This window comes from Centruroides vittatus, unplaced genomic scaffold (genome assembly GCF_030686945.1).
Source record: "Centruroides vittatus isolate TY-2023 unplaced genomic scaffold, ASM3068694v2 contig_979, whole genome shotgun sequence".
Taxonomy (NCBI): domain Eukaryota; kingdom Metazoa; phylum Arthropoda; class Arachnida; order Scorpiones; family Buthidae; genus Centruroides; species Centruroides vittatus.
The window spans coordinates 20,848-35,970 of NW_027122650.1; the positions used below are offsets into that span (position 1 = coordinate 20,848).

At 29.6% G+C, this 15,123-nt stretch overlaps 1 protein-coding gene across 2 annotated transcripts in view; it reads right to left on the minus strand.

Annotated features, from left to right (window-relative positions):
• Nucleotides 1-15,123, minus strand: part of LOC136985841 (late secretory pathway protein AVL9 homolog) — a 49,938-nt gene that overhangs the window by 8,825 nt on the left and 25,990 nt on the right. Inside the window, exons 7-9 of one of the 2 annotated variants that reach the window (XM_067283209.1) lie at nt 13,620-13,689; nt 8,176-8,717; nt 8,041-8,106 (exon numbers count right to left, since the gene is read on the minus strand). In XM_067283209.1, the coding sequence (XP_067139310.1) occupies nt 8,041-8,106; nt 8,176-8,717; nt 13,620-13,689 (678 nt within the window). The remainder of the gene's footprint in view (nt 1-8,040; nt 8,107-8,175; nt 8,718-13,619; nt 13,690-15,123) is intronic. The other variant, XM_067283210.1, reaches the window with a different exon arrangement.

Genomic DNA, 15,123 nt, shown 5'->3' on the forward strand with positions numbered 1-15,123 from the left:
CTTTTTATGACTTTATAATAAAAAATTTCCATATTAAAATAATGCTTTTTTGTAAAATATAATAAATGAATAATAATTTACAAACTGCTGAATTATGAATCATTATTAAAAATAAATATAGCAAAACATTTTAAATATAAAAAAAAAAAAATATATATATATATATATATATATACTAAAATATTTCAAAGAATGTATGTATTAATCATGTTAATATTACTTTCATCAAATATTAATGAAATGTATATAACTGTTTCAAAATTAATGACTGAATGTAACCATACATACAATAAAACCTGTATTTAGTGGATACCTGTACATGGCAGATAAAATGTCCAGTTTCAGAATAATAATAGGATTATTAATGTAATTTTATTTTAAGCAGATACTGCCTTTTGCAGACAGTAGAAAAAATATCCTATCCTTCCTATTCTTAAAAAAAACTAGATAGCATAATCAGTTAAGTCAATAAACTCACTCAAAAAACCAAGAACGGTGCGTTATCACACATAATTACGATTTTCACAAACGTTTTCGAACATAAAAGTTGTTCATCAGGTGAAAAAACGTTTTTTATAAGTTGTCCGTTTTTTTCACCTGATGAACAACTTTTATGTTCGAAAACGTTTGTGAAAATCGTAATTATATGTGATAACGCACCGTTCTTGGTTTTTTGAGTGAGTTTATTGTTTATTCAGCGCGGTGTGCGATTGATGAGTAAATCAGTTAAGTCACCTGCCTAGTTTGTAGTAGTAGTGTAATAAGAATGGAATTCAGAAATAACCAAAAGGTGCCACTTTAAGCTTTAAGCCAGACTTTTTCTAAATTTTCTTAATTAATTTAATCATTAATTTCTAATTATTAAATTTAGTACAAAATGGTGGTTAGCATTTCTAGTACCAAATTTGCTAGTTATTGCATAAAAATAGCCATATAACTTTGACAATTCTTTGGCTATTTCTGAATTCTATTCTTATTACACATTCTTTTACAAAACAAAACCATGCATGCATCAATTATTTAAAACTGCTGAATGTTATAAAATATATGGCATTTTTTAAAGAAATACCCATCTTCATTGGACAAAGTTTTGTTCCTGATTATATTCTACTGGTATGTATGTATGTATGTATGTATGTATGTATGTATGTATATATATACATATACACACATACCAGTAGAATCTTATCTGTAATATATGTATTAAGTATTATATTATGGTATTATGATAACGAATGTACAGGGTGGGTATAATTACATGACAGTACCTGGAATGTTGTGGAGTACAATCTGATGGATGGATTGCAGCAGGACTTTATGAATGTCTTAACGAGATAATGCTTAAACAAACAAATTCATTTTTTGACTGATATATGACAGCACCACATAAAAAGGCTTGCTGATAGAAAAAATATAAACATACACGTACCCTTGCATTCAAATTATGTTACTGCATGATGTGAGTTAACTGCAAATTTCATAACTGGACCCTTTTTTTATTAGAGGTAATGTTACAAGGCCCCATGAATTGGACACTAAATGGAAAATGCTATGCTATCTTCTTTGCAACAAAATTATCCAAGCTTTGCAAGAGATATTCTCTCTTGCAAAGTTATTTGGACACCAAAACTTTCATGCAAGATGGAACACCATCTCATGTTGCACAGATAATGATACAATTGCTATGCACCACATTTACAGATAATAAAGAGGTTTCACAAAACTTTCTAAATACTTAGAAACCTTGTTCTACAAAACTCAACTCTTATGACTTCTGGCTATGGGGTTATTTAAAACGCCGAGTTTACAAAGGTAGTGTTGCAAATATTACCGAACTGAAAAGAAAGATTAGTTGCATGTTTCAGCTATTTGACTATGTGACATTGTTCACAGGACATGCTTTCAATCTTTCATGGACCTTTCAACAGTGGGATACTCAGGTATGGTGCGATCCCAAAGTAGTGGAGAATAAACGTGGGAAATTTTTAAAGTATTTTTTCACGTGTTTTTTCTCATTACCGTTTCGGAAAAAGATTTTGTAAACAGTTATGTCTAGTAAAGAAAATTCTTTTTTTATTGTTACATAATTCATTTTTTATGTGAATTTTTTTTGCAGTAGTTTTTGGCTAGTTTTTGGCAATACCCCGAAAAAAATTTAATGGATATATCTGTCCCTCACCACTGCCACATGATCGCCTTTGACAGATATATCCGTTGCTCACTGCAGAGTGGTTAATGCAACTGTAAACCATATCATTTCAGCACTAGATACTTTTAGTATCTAGTGCTGAATTTATAAATTTATTGCTCTTCAATATGCATTTTTTTTTTTTTTTTGGTGTATCATCACCATCTGGTGGCACAAAATTTAATTATTTTTTATTTGCATTTCTTATTCCCCCATGATCTAGTTAAGATATTCAATTCATCAAATCCCACTGCAATCCATCCACTACACTGCCCTCCACAACATCCCAAGTACTGTCAGTTTAATTACATGCACTCTGTAGTTATTTACTATGAATATCTCAAAAACTGCATCTGACACATGGAATGACATAACTATATTCATCAAGTAAATCTAGATAATTTTATATATATATTTTATTTGTTTACATAGCATATCCAACATTCATCTATATTCAATAACAAAATTTAATTTAAAAAAAAAATTAGAATAATGTTATTAGATTATGTAAGTTGTTAAGTCAAAATAATTAATTCTTATTGATATTAAATAATACACAAATTAATACTTATTATGATTTATTTTTGAAGGAAAGAACCAATACAGGAAATTCCCTAATTCTGAATAATTTCTATAACGAAATTCTCATATCAAACAAAAGATGATCCCCAGCAAATATAATAAACAAACATACAGAGATTGGGATTATTATTATTGATCAAGTTTTGTTTCTTATTTTTTCAATAGACTTGTCACATAGTACACTAGTATATGACATAAGTTGTTTCCTTCAGCCAAAACTCCATTCACACGAGCCATTCTAAAGGTTAGCTCACACTCACAACAAATAGTAAAAACAAATGAGAAACTAGAAAGCAATTTTTATTCATTTAGTGAAATTGGTTCACACTACAAAATATGGAAAGTGAACATTTTTGTCTTTCAGAGCAATTCACTAAATGGGAAAATTTGTTGGAAATGTCAATATATTTTGTATTATTTACTCTGAATTTTGCACTTGCTGGAGATTCACTCTCAGCATAGACTAAGCTGAAATGAATACATAAATTGCTTTTTCATTTTTTATTTAATAATTACTTTAAATTTTTCCATTTCGAAGTAAATACTGCATAAGTGAGAAAAAAAGTGCTTTAGTATCCAAAAACTGTGATGTATAAGTACAAAATCATATAAATTCAAAATTTATAACTGAAGTATTTTATAATGAAGAAAGTACTGTGCAGAAAACATTTAACATATAATTTCAAATGACTTACAACTGAGAAATGTATATACATGGTTCAATATGGTATTCCAAACTTCAGTTATTCATGTTGTGACAGACAATAATGATAATATCTGGTACAGGATACTAACTTCCAACCATGAACATTACTATCTTCAACAACTATGGATAGTTTCAAATCAGGATTAACTTGCCAGATTCTGTGATTTCTTGCCAATTGGACTATTTTCAAAGAAACTTTACAGCCATTTTTATGTCAGTGCTGCAACTTTTTTGCTTGTTAAAAACATTTATTCCCCACTTTTATCCCATGTACAGATTTCTACTTATTAATTAAAAGCTAAGTTTTAGGCTTAGCTTTGCTTGTTCTACAACTTTTTGATAATCATTTATGTGAGCCTTGGCTAATTTCTGGTAATAGTTCCGTAAGAATGCAGACTGCAGCATCATTATAAAAAATTTACAACAGAAGTGTGAAGAAATTAAACAAGTATCACACCTTTTTAGTTTTGCTCAAACTATTAGCAAATTTATTTCTAAATGTATCTTATACTTGTGGAGTTGTAACTGATTATTTGTTGTCATCCGCTATATAAAAATCCTCCTTATATCAAACATTCAAAATATTGGTCTATTTAAATTCATTAGTTAGAAAATTTCCTGTATTTTACTGTAAATTAAAAAATTTTTTTATTGGTTTAATATGAAAGTTTACTCTTAACAAGTTTTACTTGCAGGATTATTAAATTATGAAGCTTTTAAAATTTTCATTCAATTTTGAATTAAAATTTGATATATAATTCAAAAGTCAAGCAGATATATTCAATTTATAGATACAATTTTATTACAGTATGAAAGTTTAAAGTAGAAATAAAACAGAGTTAACCACTTTGGAAAATACTTTTACCATAAGTTTCTGTGAATAATCTGAAGGTTGTGTGCTTAAAAGTCAATTTAAAAGTAAATGTAAGTTAATGACACAAGAAATAACCTTATCTTCATACCAGCAAATAATTTCTATGAATATACAAACGTTTTCAACCTGTTAATAAGCCTGTGCAAGGTCAACAACATTCATATATTTATTGAAACTATTTGTTGATGTGAAGATAAAATTAATCTTTATGTCATTCATCAAATCTAGCTTTTTTGCATAGTTAAATGTAGGTTATGTGACAATATAAATCTTCTGTCAATTTTAACTTGCAATTACAAATCAAACAACTTTTTTCTCTAAATTCACCAAAACTGTTTTCAGAAAATGTGATAGATCTGTTGTGTCACAGACATTCAACAATTGACATTGACATTGACAATTTTATGACATTGCAATTTTTCCCCAAACCATCAAAGAGACATACACACACAACAATACCTTTAGTTCTCATCTGTTCATTTTGTGTGTCACTTTAATTGATATTATATAGTCCTATTTAAATTTCTATCTTGTAAGTTGATAAGTTTACATAATTTCTATCTCTATAAATAGCACTCCAAGAAAATTATTTTAAAAATTATGTTTAAAAGCTGAGATGACTTTCAAATCTATATAATGGATGTAATTGTCATTAAAATATTTGTCTACATATAATTTTTTCAAATTTATTTTAGCAGTTATTAACTCTCTATGATTTTGGCAGATGTGTATCTTATTTGATTAATACCGGTGTCTAGTGCTATGCCAAACCAAGGTCAACCAACGGATAACTACAAAAAAAACTGCTAATGTGATTATGTGCTGTTTGTCTATGTATCTATAGTAAAACTCATCTATTAGAAAGTCCCATAATACCAAGAATTGCTTAAAAACAAAATACTCTAATACATCCACAAAATCCTATACATTTTATTAATGTAAAATAGTTTGGCAGCAAGTTGCATATTGGCAAGATTTTCGTGCACCACCAATGTAATTAGTTTACCTATTAGCAAGTTTTGTCAATGAATTCTTCCCTACCTGCCTCCCCTCATCTAACAAAATGGGTTATGTCATGCACTTGCTATGCTGTGTAGCAAGGACTAAATTTTTGATCTTTAGCTGAAAAGGTGAAAAATGACAAGCAAAAGGTCAACACATGATTTGAATTTAAAATAAAAATATGAAATTGTGTAGTTACTTAAAAGTGAATGAAAGCAAAAAAAAAAAAAAATATTGCTGAAAATTCAGTACTAATGAGTTGTTAATTTCATGCATAAAAAAAAAAGATAAAATTGCAAGAGAGTTTGAGCTTGGAAAGACAAAGCCAACAGCCATACAGCCCAAACATTTTGGTGTGGAGAAAGTAGGCCAAACCTTGCTTGAATGGTTTCACAACCTAGATGCTGGCCAAGCAGAAATATTGAGACCTTTGCTTCAAGATAAGGCAAAAGAATTTGCATGAAAAATGTAGTATAGTGAAAATAAGTTAAGTAAGATCGACACAAACTAGATTAACTGTTTCAAATCATGACATTCAATCAAGGCGAGGCATGCATCAGTTTTAAGCAATGTTGTTGTTGATTGGGAAACCAATATTCTGTTGGTAATATTGGTTTCCCAATATAATCTAGAAGACATTTTCAACATGGATGAGGTGAGGCTATTTTGGTAGCTGTTACCAAATAAAGCTCACAATTTCAAAGATGCTATGTGTGCTGGAGGCAAGTGGTCCAAAGAACATCAAAAATTCCTTTGTGGTGCCATTGCACTTGGTGAGAAACTGCCTTTGTTTGTAATAGGAAAGAGCAGGATGCTGCATTGTTTTTGTGGTGAGCTTATCAGTCAAATATGAAGCAAACAGACATTACTGGATGACTGAAGAATTTATTCTGAAAAACATTTGTTTATTAGCAAGGGTTTTCCTAAAGAGGGGAACTTTCTGATAGATGAGTTCTACTGTATGTTTAAGAATTTCCTGTGACATGAATTTAGTATAACTGCTTTTTGTAAACATGGTGTATGCACTAATGTTTTTAGACCTTCATACAGTATATGTGCAGAGTATGACTGATGTATTATGCATGTTTTTTCTTCCTCTATGATCCAGCTTGTTTCATTTTTGTGTATAATTGGATTTTACCAAAGTGCAGTTTGAGTTCTTTTTCTGTTGGCATGCCATTGTCTATGATTGTAACCTAGCTCATAGTATAAGCCAGATTACTGCCCACTATATATACCTGAGGACTTGTATGACCCATTCCAGTAGAAAATTGCAGCATTCAGAGCCCAGCATGCAGAGCATACATACATTGTACGAGAATCAAGGACACGAATGATGAACTAATATGCATTACTTCAATTGCTAAGATGCATGGTTTCCACAAAAAAGTCATTGAAGGCTTAGCTAAGAAATCCTTATTCCAACTTAATGAGCCCTCCACTGCTAGTAAGTTAAACACAAATGAAATGGAACAAACATATGTTAACCAAATAGTGGTAAGATATGAGCATCATTTAGATGCAATTTATAGACAAATAGCAACAGACAAGGGTACATGCATTATGTACAAATTGAACCCAACTGTATACACAATACTTAGAAATGGAAAAGATCCCCTAAACATACAGTAAGCCCCAGGGATACATATACCCCTAAGGGATAACAGGATTGGCAGTGACCTAGTATACATTGGATCTACCACTAAATCTTTGAAACAAAGGTTGAAGGAGCATCAATATGGTGTGGATAATGGAAAACTCTACTGACCTAGCCATATACACCTCTGATAAAGATAGAAGCTTTGTTCCATCAACAGACACTGATACACACAGCCCATGAAGATGAAGATATCTGGGAAATAAAGGCCCTTGAAATTTTTAAAGCCAACAGGAGAGGGACAAGCATTAATTATAAAGAAGAAAAACAAATCTCATATGCTTGGCAAGCAATATATGATCTGGAACCATCTATGGAAAGCCATCCAATCAACATAGCCTACTGAATTACGTAATGATGCACATTTTACTGCCTCATATGTCCATTGAACCACATAGTGTTTTAAATTTGAATTATAGCTTTGATTCATGTTCCATTTAAAAGAAAGCAGAAAACTTAAAGCAAACTCAGGAGGAGCCGAAAAAACGTTTGTTTACTTGTAAATTTTGTCACCAGGCACCCAGAGGTTTATGAGGTGTGTTAAAATGCCAAATGACTGTAAAGAATTTTTATCTTTAAAAATTCCTTCATTCTAAAACTATCTATGTATCATTTGTAAATTTCCAGAAAAACAAATGTATATCATTCTTAACTTTATGCAGAATATAAAAGTTTTCTTGATTTTTTTTTACTGTTAGAAAATTCCTAGTAAATTTCCTAACAGTAATATCACAGTTTTCAAATTTTCACAATCAGGACAATCATGTTTTGAATCTGGTTAAATCTATTTTATTTCTATTTTCAGTGCTACTACTGTAATAAAAAAAAAAATCTGAATTTAAGCTGTGTGCAAATTTAAAACTTGTTTCAATTTTTATTAGTAAAATTTGTAGTTTGATTTCATATGATCATTTTTATGATACCAGTAGACAACCAATAAAAATTTTCATTGATTCATTTTTCCATTAGAGACCAATGTAAAAGTATAACTAACAGAACCAATAGAACTAATAAAAGACAAAAATTCATACCTTAGTAAAAATAGATAATGGAAATCCACAGTCATCAGTTTCAATCATTAAAGTATTATCCGACAACTGTAAGTCATTAATTTTAATATCAGTATTATCCTTTTCCATATTTTCATATTTTACTGAAAAGCTAACCTTATCAAAACTTTCATTTTCATGCATTTCTTTAAAATCCTTCATTTTTAAATCATTATGGTTCTGAATTCCACTCAACTCTGGAACTTTATCAGATTCTTTTTTTCCCCTATTTTTAGAACAATTATCTACTTCATTTTCTTCTTTACTACAGTCACATAAAACTTCGTCAATTTCATCAAGCAATTTATCTTCTTCCTCAAATGTTATTTCAGAAACAGATAAATTACAATTTTTCTTTTCTAATTCTGAATTAATTTTAGTAATAGTAGAACTTTCTTTTGATTGGTAAGTATTTTGCACACTTTCAACAATTAAATTCTCATAATTTTCATTCACTTGTTGATTATTATCAATTCTAACCATTTCAGAATTTTCTGCTTCTATTAAATTAGAAGAAATGTTACCTAATTCATTATCATTATTGTTTTCCATAATATGAACTTCTAGATAATCATGTTCATTACTCATTCTTAGTTCAGATGAATAATGTTTATTTGTAATATTAGCTGCTGCTTCAATCAATCCTTTTTCAATCATACCTAAAATTTAAAAAATAAAATAATTTTTTAAATGCACAAGAATTTTAGCATAATTTAATGATAAAATTATCAATAATAAATATGAGGGGTTCTCAAATTATGTGTTTTAAATATCTAATTTTGCATAATCAGTACATACTGTTCAAAATGCATTCTCAATTCAAAATTATACACAAAGTACAGTAACATTCTTTGGCTGTTAATAGTAATATTTGTATCTAAACATCATTCAAACAATACTAACTGTTTGAAAATTTGTTACAATTAACACCTTGAAGAAGAGTTAAATTCATCAACCATTCTCTTGATGTACTAGCTTCAGAGAAAATCCACAGAATTACATAATTTTCTCAAACAAACTCATATATAATTAACAGCAACATTTCTATTTACCAACTATAATTTTTAAATGTAATTTAGCTTTAATTCAACAATTCAAAGTATAATAGTTGTCTTTTCATATGTTCAAATTGGCTTTTTGTTTACATCTACTCATTCTTTCTTCCTTTTTTCCAATTTACATCTTTCTTCATCTCATGTTTTCAAGAACCTTTTAAGAATTGAATTCTTTTTGGAAAAATCTTTGAAAATTTTTCATAACTTCAGCTCATCAGAACTGTTTTTGTTTTATCTATGTTAAACATTATATATTGACAGCATTTATTAACAATATTTATTATTTATATTATTAATTATATGTACTATACTACTTATAAATAGTTTCAATATACAGGGTGAGTCATAAATAACTATCCAATGCTGAGAAGTTAAAGCTGTATTTAAGCAGGAGCTGAGTTTTATTGCATGATAGAGAAAATGTATCAGTTAATTTGTTAATCCTAGAATTTAGTGTTGATGATTGAGAAAGTGAAACCAAGTTAAAGAGTAATTCACTTGGATAACATAAATGACAAAAATTTAATATGTAGAGTTAACCTTTACCATTAGTTTAAATAAAAAAATTTGGCTCAAATTATGATTCATTTGGATTTGTTCAAAGATTAAAAATATGCATAACCTATTTAGAATGTAACACTTGTATAATTTGAGAATCCCATGTAAAATTCACAACATACTGAAGAATTTAACACCAGAAAAATAAAATGCAAATAACTGAATAAACAACAGTGGTAGCTTGTGGAAGTAAAGTAATAGGGCCATATTGAAAAGAAAAGTAACTTAGGTTAATTATAAAATATCAGGATTTTAACAAATAATAAAGTAAGCCTATTTTATTATGATCTATTTATTTGCTTATACAGATTTACAATATTAATTATCAAAGATATGAAGAATGCCATAATGTTAAAATCAAAATACATAAGTGTAGTAAGCATAAGAATTGCTAACTTACTAAATAACAAAAACAGACAAAAATTTCTAAAAAACACTTAAAAATAAATTGACACAATAAATAATTCTGCAATTAAATGAGTAAAAAAAGTATATAAACAAATGGTTTAATATATCAAACTATTTGTATATTCTATAAGTGACTATGTAATATCAACAGTGCGGCTTCTTTATGTTGTTTAAAATTCAATTTCTTTAAAAAAGATCTTTCCTTCTCAAAAATAATTGATGTAACTTCACAGTTAAGAATGATAAGTTCAACCATTATTTTATCTGGACTGCATTACATCAGAGACAAAGACTACTGGGTTTTATCTATGTTATTCTTTATTCTACTATGCATTTCAGGTGCGATCTTTTGGTCTAACTTGCCCCCCTCATCAGGTGTTACATTTCTATAAGTGGTAGAAAACACATTTATTACATTAATTATTGTAGTGGAATTTTTTTTACAAATTACGAAGTTATTAAAATTTTTTTTTTCATGTTACAAGAAGTTATTACAAATTATATTATTATTAACATTATAGTGAACTAACCTTTTTTTACATTTAGACATTCAGTTACGAGGTGTTGGTGTTTTGTCCCCTAAGGCATTTCTAACAGCCTTTCTGTCGGTTTACTTGCTTTTTTTTTTAGTCCCTCCCATTTCCTCCCATACTTCATCAATCTCCATGCCATTGTTTAAGTTTATGGTGTTGCTTTTATTAACTACTGTGAAGTGTTCTTTGAATTTTCGTAAATAACTGTCCTTCTGTTTATGGATTATTTTTACACTTTTGATATTGATTGTACATCCAAATTTACTGCAGTGATTAGTCCATGGTGATTGGTTATATTTGAGTCTGTATTTGTATATTTATAAACCAATTATATATATTTAAGGGTCAAATGGTTATAAAAACAACAAACACTTCTCAAAAATTTATTATTGGTTACAAAACACACATGTAATGCTTTCATTTTTCTATGTAGTCATCAGCACTTTTCATATCGTGAAACAAATTTCTTTATGCCTCTTGCATTACATTCTACAGCCTACAAACAAGTGCAGAACTACTGTTTGAAACTCCTCAGTTTCTTTGAATTGTTGAGATGCAAACCACTGCAGGAAGAGGTGACATCAGCCAGGAATTTCTGTCAGGAAAATGTTATGAACTATTCTTCTGCACAATAATGCATGCTTGCACACTGCTGCCTCCACTGTTCAGCTACTTCAGAAATTTGAATAGGAACTGTTTGAACACTCCCTTACAGTCCCAACCTTACACCCAGTCACTATCACCTCTATCTGCACTTAAAGAAGTGGCTTGCATTTCAACAATTGAAACTGAGGAGTTGCAAACAGCAGTGCTGAACTGGTTGAACTTTCAGGTGACAGAATATTATGCAGAAGACAAAGAAGCTTGTTACACAATACTAAAAGTGCTTGAGAAAAAAATGACAACTACATAGTAAAGGGATTACCTATGCATTTTGTAACCAATAATAATTTTTGAAAAAGTGTGTTTATTTTATAACCATTCAGTCCATTTTTTGGAACATGCCTTGTAGTAATTATAAATTATTGAATCAGTGAAAAATATATAAATTGCAAAAAATTATAAAATGTGTAGTGACATGCACACACCCATACATAATTAAGAGTATATTGGACTTAGGACCTGATGAAGCTGGTCCTATGCCCTGTAAACTTGTGTATATTTCATCTTTGCAGCAACTAGATCATCATCCATTCCTATGTCTAATATCTCTTCATGCTTTTTCATTGATGAATATTGTACTTTTCATCAATATTATTTTTATAAATAAAACTTGTTAATCAAATAATCATACCAGATTTATTATAGCTAATTAAATATAAGAATAGCACATAATTTAAACTAAAAGCTGCCATTTTGGTTTAAATTTTTTATTAAGTATTAAATTAACTTTAGAATACTCTGGAAGAAAATATCACTTCAATGCAAGACTCAAATTAATTTAAATTATTAAATGTAATACAAGATGACAACTTAATTGCCTAACTTTAATCTAAATTATATAATATATATTTATTTAGCCAAATTTATAACATGATGAATCCAGCATTTTCATTTGGTTTTTAATGTATACTATAATTTTCGGTGGATAACCTTCAGAAGAAACATAATTTGAAAGGGGGTAAGGAATACCAAGCTGAAAGAAAGAAAAAAAATGTCAGAGAACAAAAGATGTTCATGTAATGGGCCTGCCTTTAACTAAACTCATCAAACTCCACTTAAAGGAGAAAATGAAAAAAGTACAGGATAGTGCATTAAGGGATTTGACTACTTTTGACAGAATGACAAATGATGAGGAGGACATGATATCAACAGAGTATGGTGTATTCCAGGGGTGGCCAACCCCACACCCGTGGGCACAAGTGTGCCCATAAGCAATTTATTGTGCGCCCATGACACAATTCCCGATGAATTAATTTCTTTATTTTATTTCCAATCAATTTCATGATCCAGCTTTTAAGCAGAATTTTCTTGAAATTACTTATTTATTAATTGAAATTTTCAAGTAATTATTTATTGAGATATTAAATAACTCTATATGAATGAAAATTTGAATGGTAGTTTAAGAGTAGCAGTATCAAATTACTCTGATTTTAAAAAATTGTCACAAAATACAGTCTCAACCTTCTCATTAATTTTTCATGTATTATGTAATAAATGTCATTCAATAAAATTGTTATTACACATTTTTATTATTATTTTAACCTATAAAATAAAATCAAAATTAAAAATGACAAAAATTAAATGAAAAAAAAATTTAAGAAAGTATAATTAAGAATTTAAAAAAATTAAAAATAACTAACAATAAACATATATGATGTTTTGGGTTCTAGATGAAATAAACACAGAATTTAACAGGTAAAACAAATTTATTTGGAGCTCTAGTACAGTGTGTGTCAGCAGTACCATGCACGTGGTCAGAATGGCTGACAAGGAGACATAGGGAAAAATCTTGGGGCACGGTAAGATGTTGCCAGGTTGGCCACAATGTCATTACATATTGTTGCATCCGCAACGTTCATGAAAATTTTTAATTGTGCCCTTGCTTTCAAAAACGTTGGCCACCGCTGGTGTATTCTATCCCTGTAAAATCCAATGAAAAAGATGACAAACTAGAATATGTTGGAGTATCTTAAGAACATTTAAGCAGAGTGTAAAAGAACAGAATAATCATCACTGTGCTGACAATATTTTTGTATATTAATAAAGATGTAGTATAACTGTAGGAGGACAACAGAATTACAATACCAATACATCAATTATTGTTTGATTTGATGTAATAAATGATATTATTTAAATTTATCACTGTTGACTAATAATCAAACAGAAATCCATAAATTAAACAAACTTTTATTTTTTACATGAAAGAAACCTAATTTTAGATACAAATGTAAATGTTGCAGTACACAGCCCCAGTACTTTCATAAATCTTGTCTAAAAATTATGATCAAGTAATTAAGTTAAAATATTAAAATTCATATTAATGAGAAATGTTTTGATTTCTAACCTGGAAACAGAGAACAGATGGATAAAATTACAGCACATAAATCCTTGACTGGAGATTTACTGAATAACACCTAAAAATATAAAAATATTCATATACATTAGTGAATAAAAATTTCAAGATCTTTTTTTATATTACTTGCAATATTGCATTTTTTAAAAATTTCCTTGTCCAATAAATATTTAAATATTTCTATTGCATTATAAATCATATATCTTAGATTCTTTACAACAGCTAAATTCATTTATTATTATTATTATTATTATTATAGTTAGATATACTCGGTTAACACCGGTGGCTGTGTACTATGCCGGACCAAAGTCAAGGCATAGTAACCAAAACAGAAATTAAAGAAGTGTATCAGTGTGTGTGTCTGTATTCAGGAACTTTCTCACAATATGACATGTATTCAATATAGTGGCCTTCTGTAGTGTGATGTATGTGTTTCTATTCAATTGTAATGTGCCCAGGCTTTTGTGTAGTGTGTGTGGTATGACACCTGTAGAGGAGAGAACAACAGGTACAATAAGCACCTTATCCATCCTCCACAGATGCCTTATTTCCTGGGCGAGTTCTGTGTACTTGCTAATTTTTTCAGTGCATGCGTTTTGTATATTGTGAGTGTTTGGAATGGATATGTCTTATTATTATTATTATTATTATTATTATTATGTTGGGTTAAGTGAGATATACTCGGTTAACACCAGTGGCTGTGCACTATGCCGGACCAAAGTCAAGGCATAGTAACCAAAACAGAAATTAAAGAAGTGTATCAGTGTGTGTGTCTGTATTCAGGAATTTTCTCACAATATGACATGTATTCAATATAGTGGCCTTCAGTAGTGTGATGTATGTGTTTCTATTCAATTCTAATGTGCCCAGGCTTTTGTGTAGTGTGTGTGGTATGACACCTGTAGAGGAGAGAACAACAAGTACAATAAGCACCCTATCCATCCTCCACAGATGCCTTATTTCCTGGGCGAGTTCTGTGTACTTGCTAATTTTTTCAGTGCATGCGATTTGTATATTGTGAGTGTTTGGAACGGATATGTCTATAATGTATGTGATTTTATTGTGTTTGTCAATGAGTGTGATGTCTGGTCTGTTGTTTTATCTGTGATTATGGCTCTGTCGTAGTACATTTTGTGCGTGTTGTTTTCCAATACTGTCTGTGGAATGTATTTGTAGTATGGTTCGTGGATGTCTACTAATTTGTGTTTCTTTGCAAGCTCTTGGTGTATTATATTTGCTACTTGATTATGTCTGTGTAAATAATCTGTCTGTGCCAAGAGCTTGCAACCAGAGGTGATGTGTTGTATAGTTTCTGGCATAATGTGACATTTTCTGCATGTGTCATTTGTGAGTGTTGCATCTTTGAGTATGTATTTTCTGTAGTTTTTAGTATTTATGGCCTGATCCTGTATGGCGATCATGAATCCTTCTGTCTCCCCAAAGAGGCATCCCCGAGCTAACCAGCTGTTTGACACAGTTTTGTCAACAAAATCCT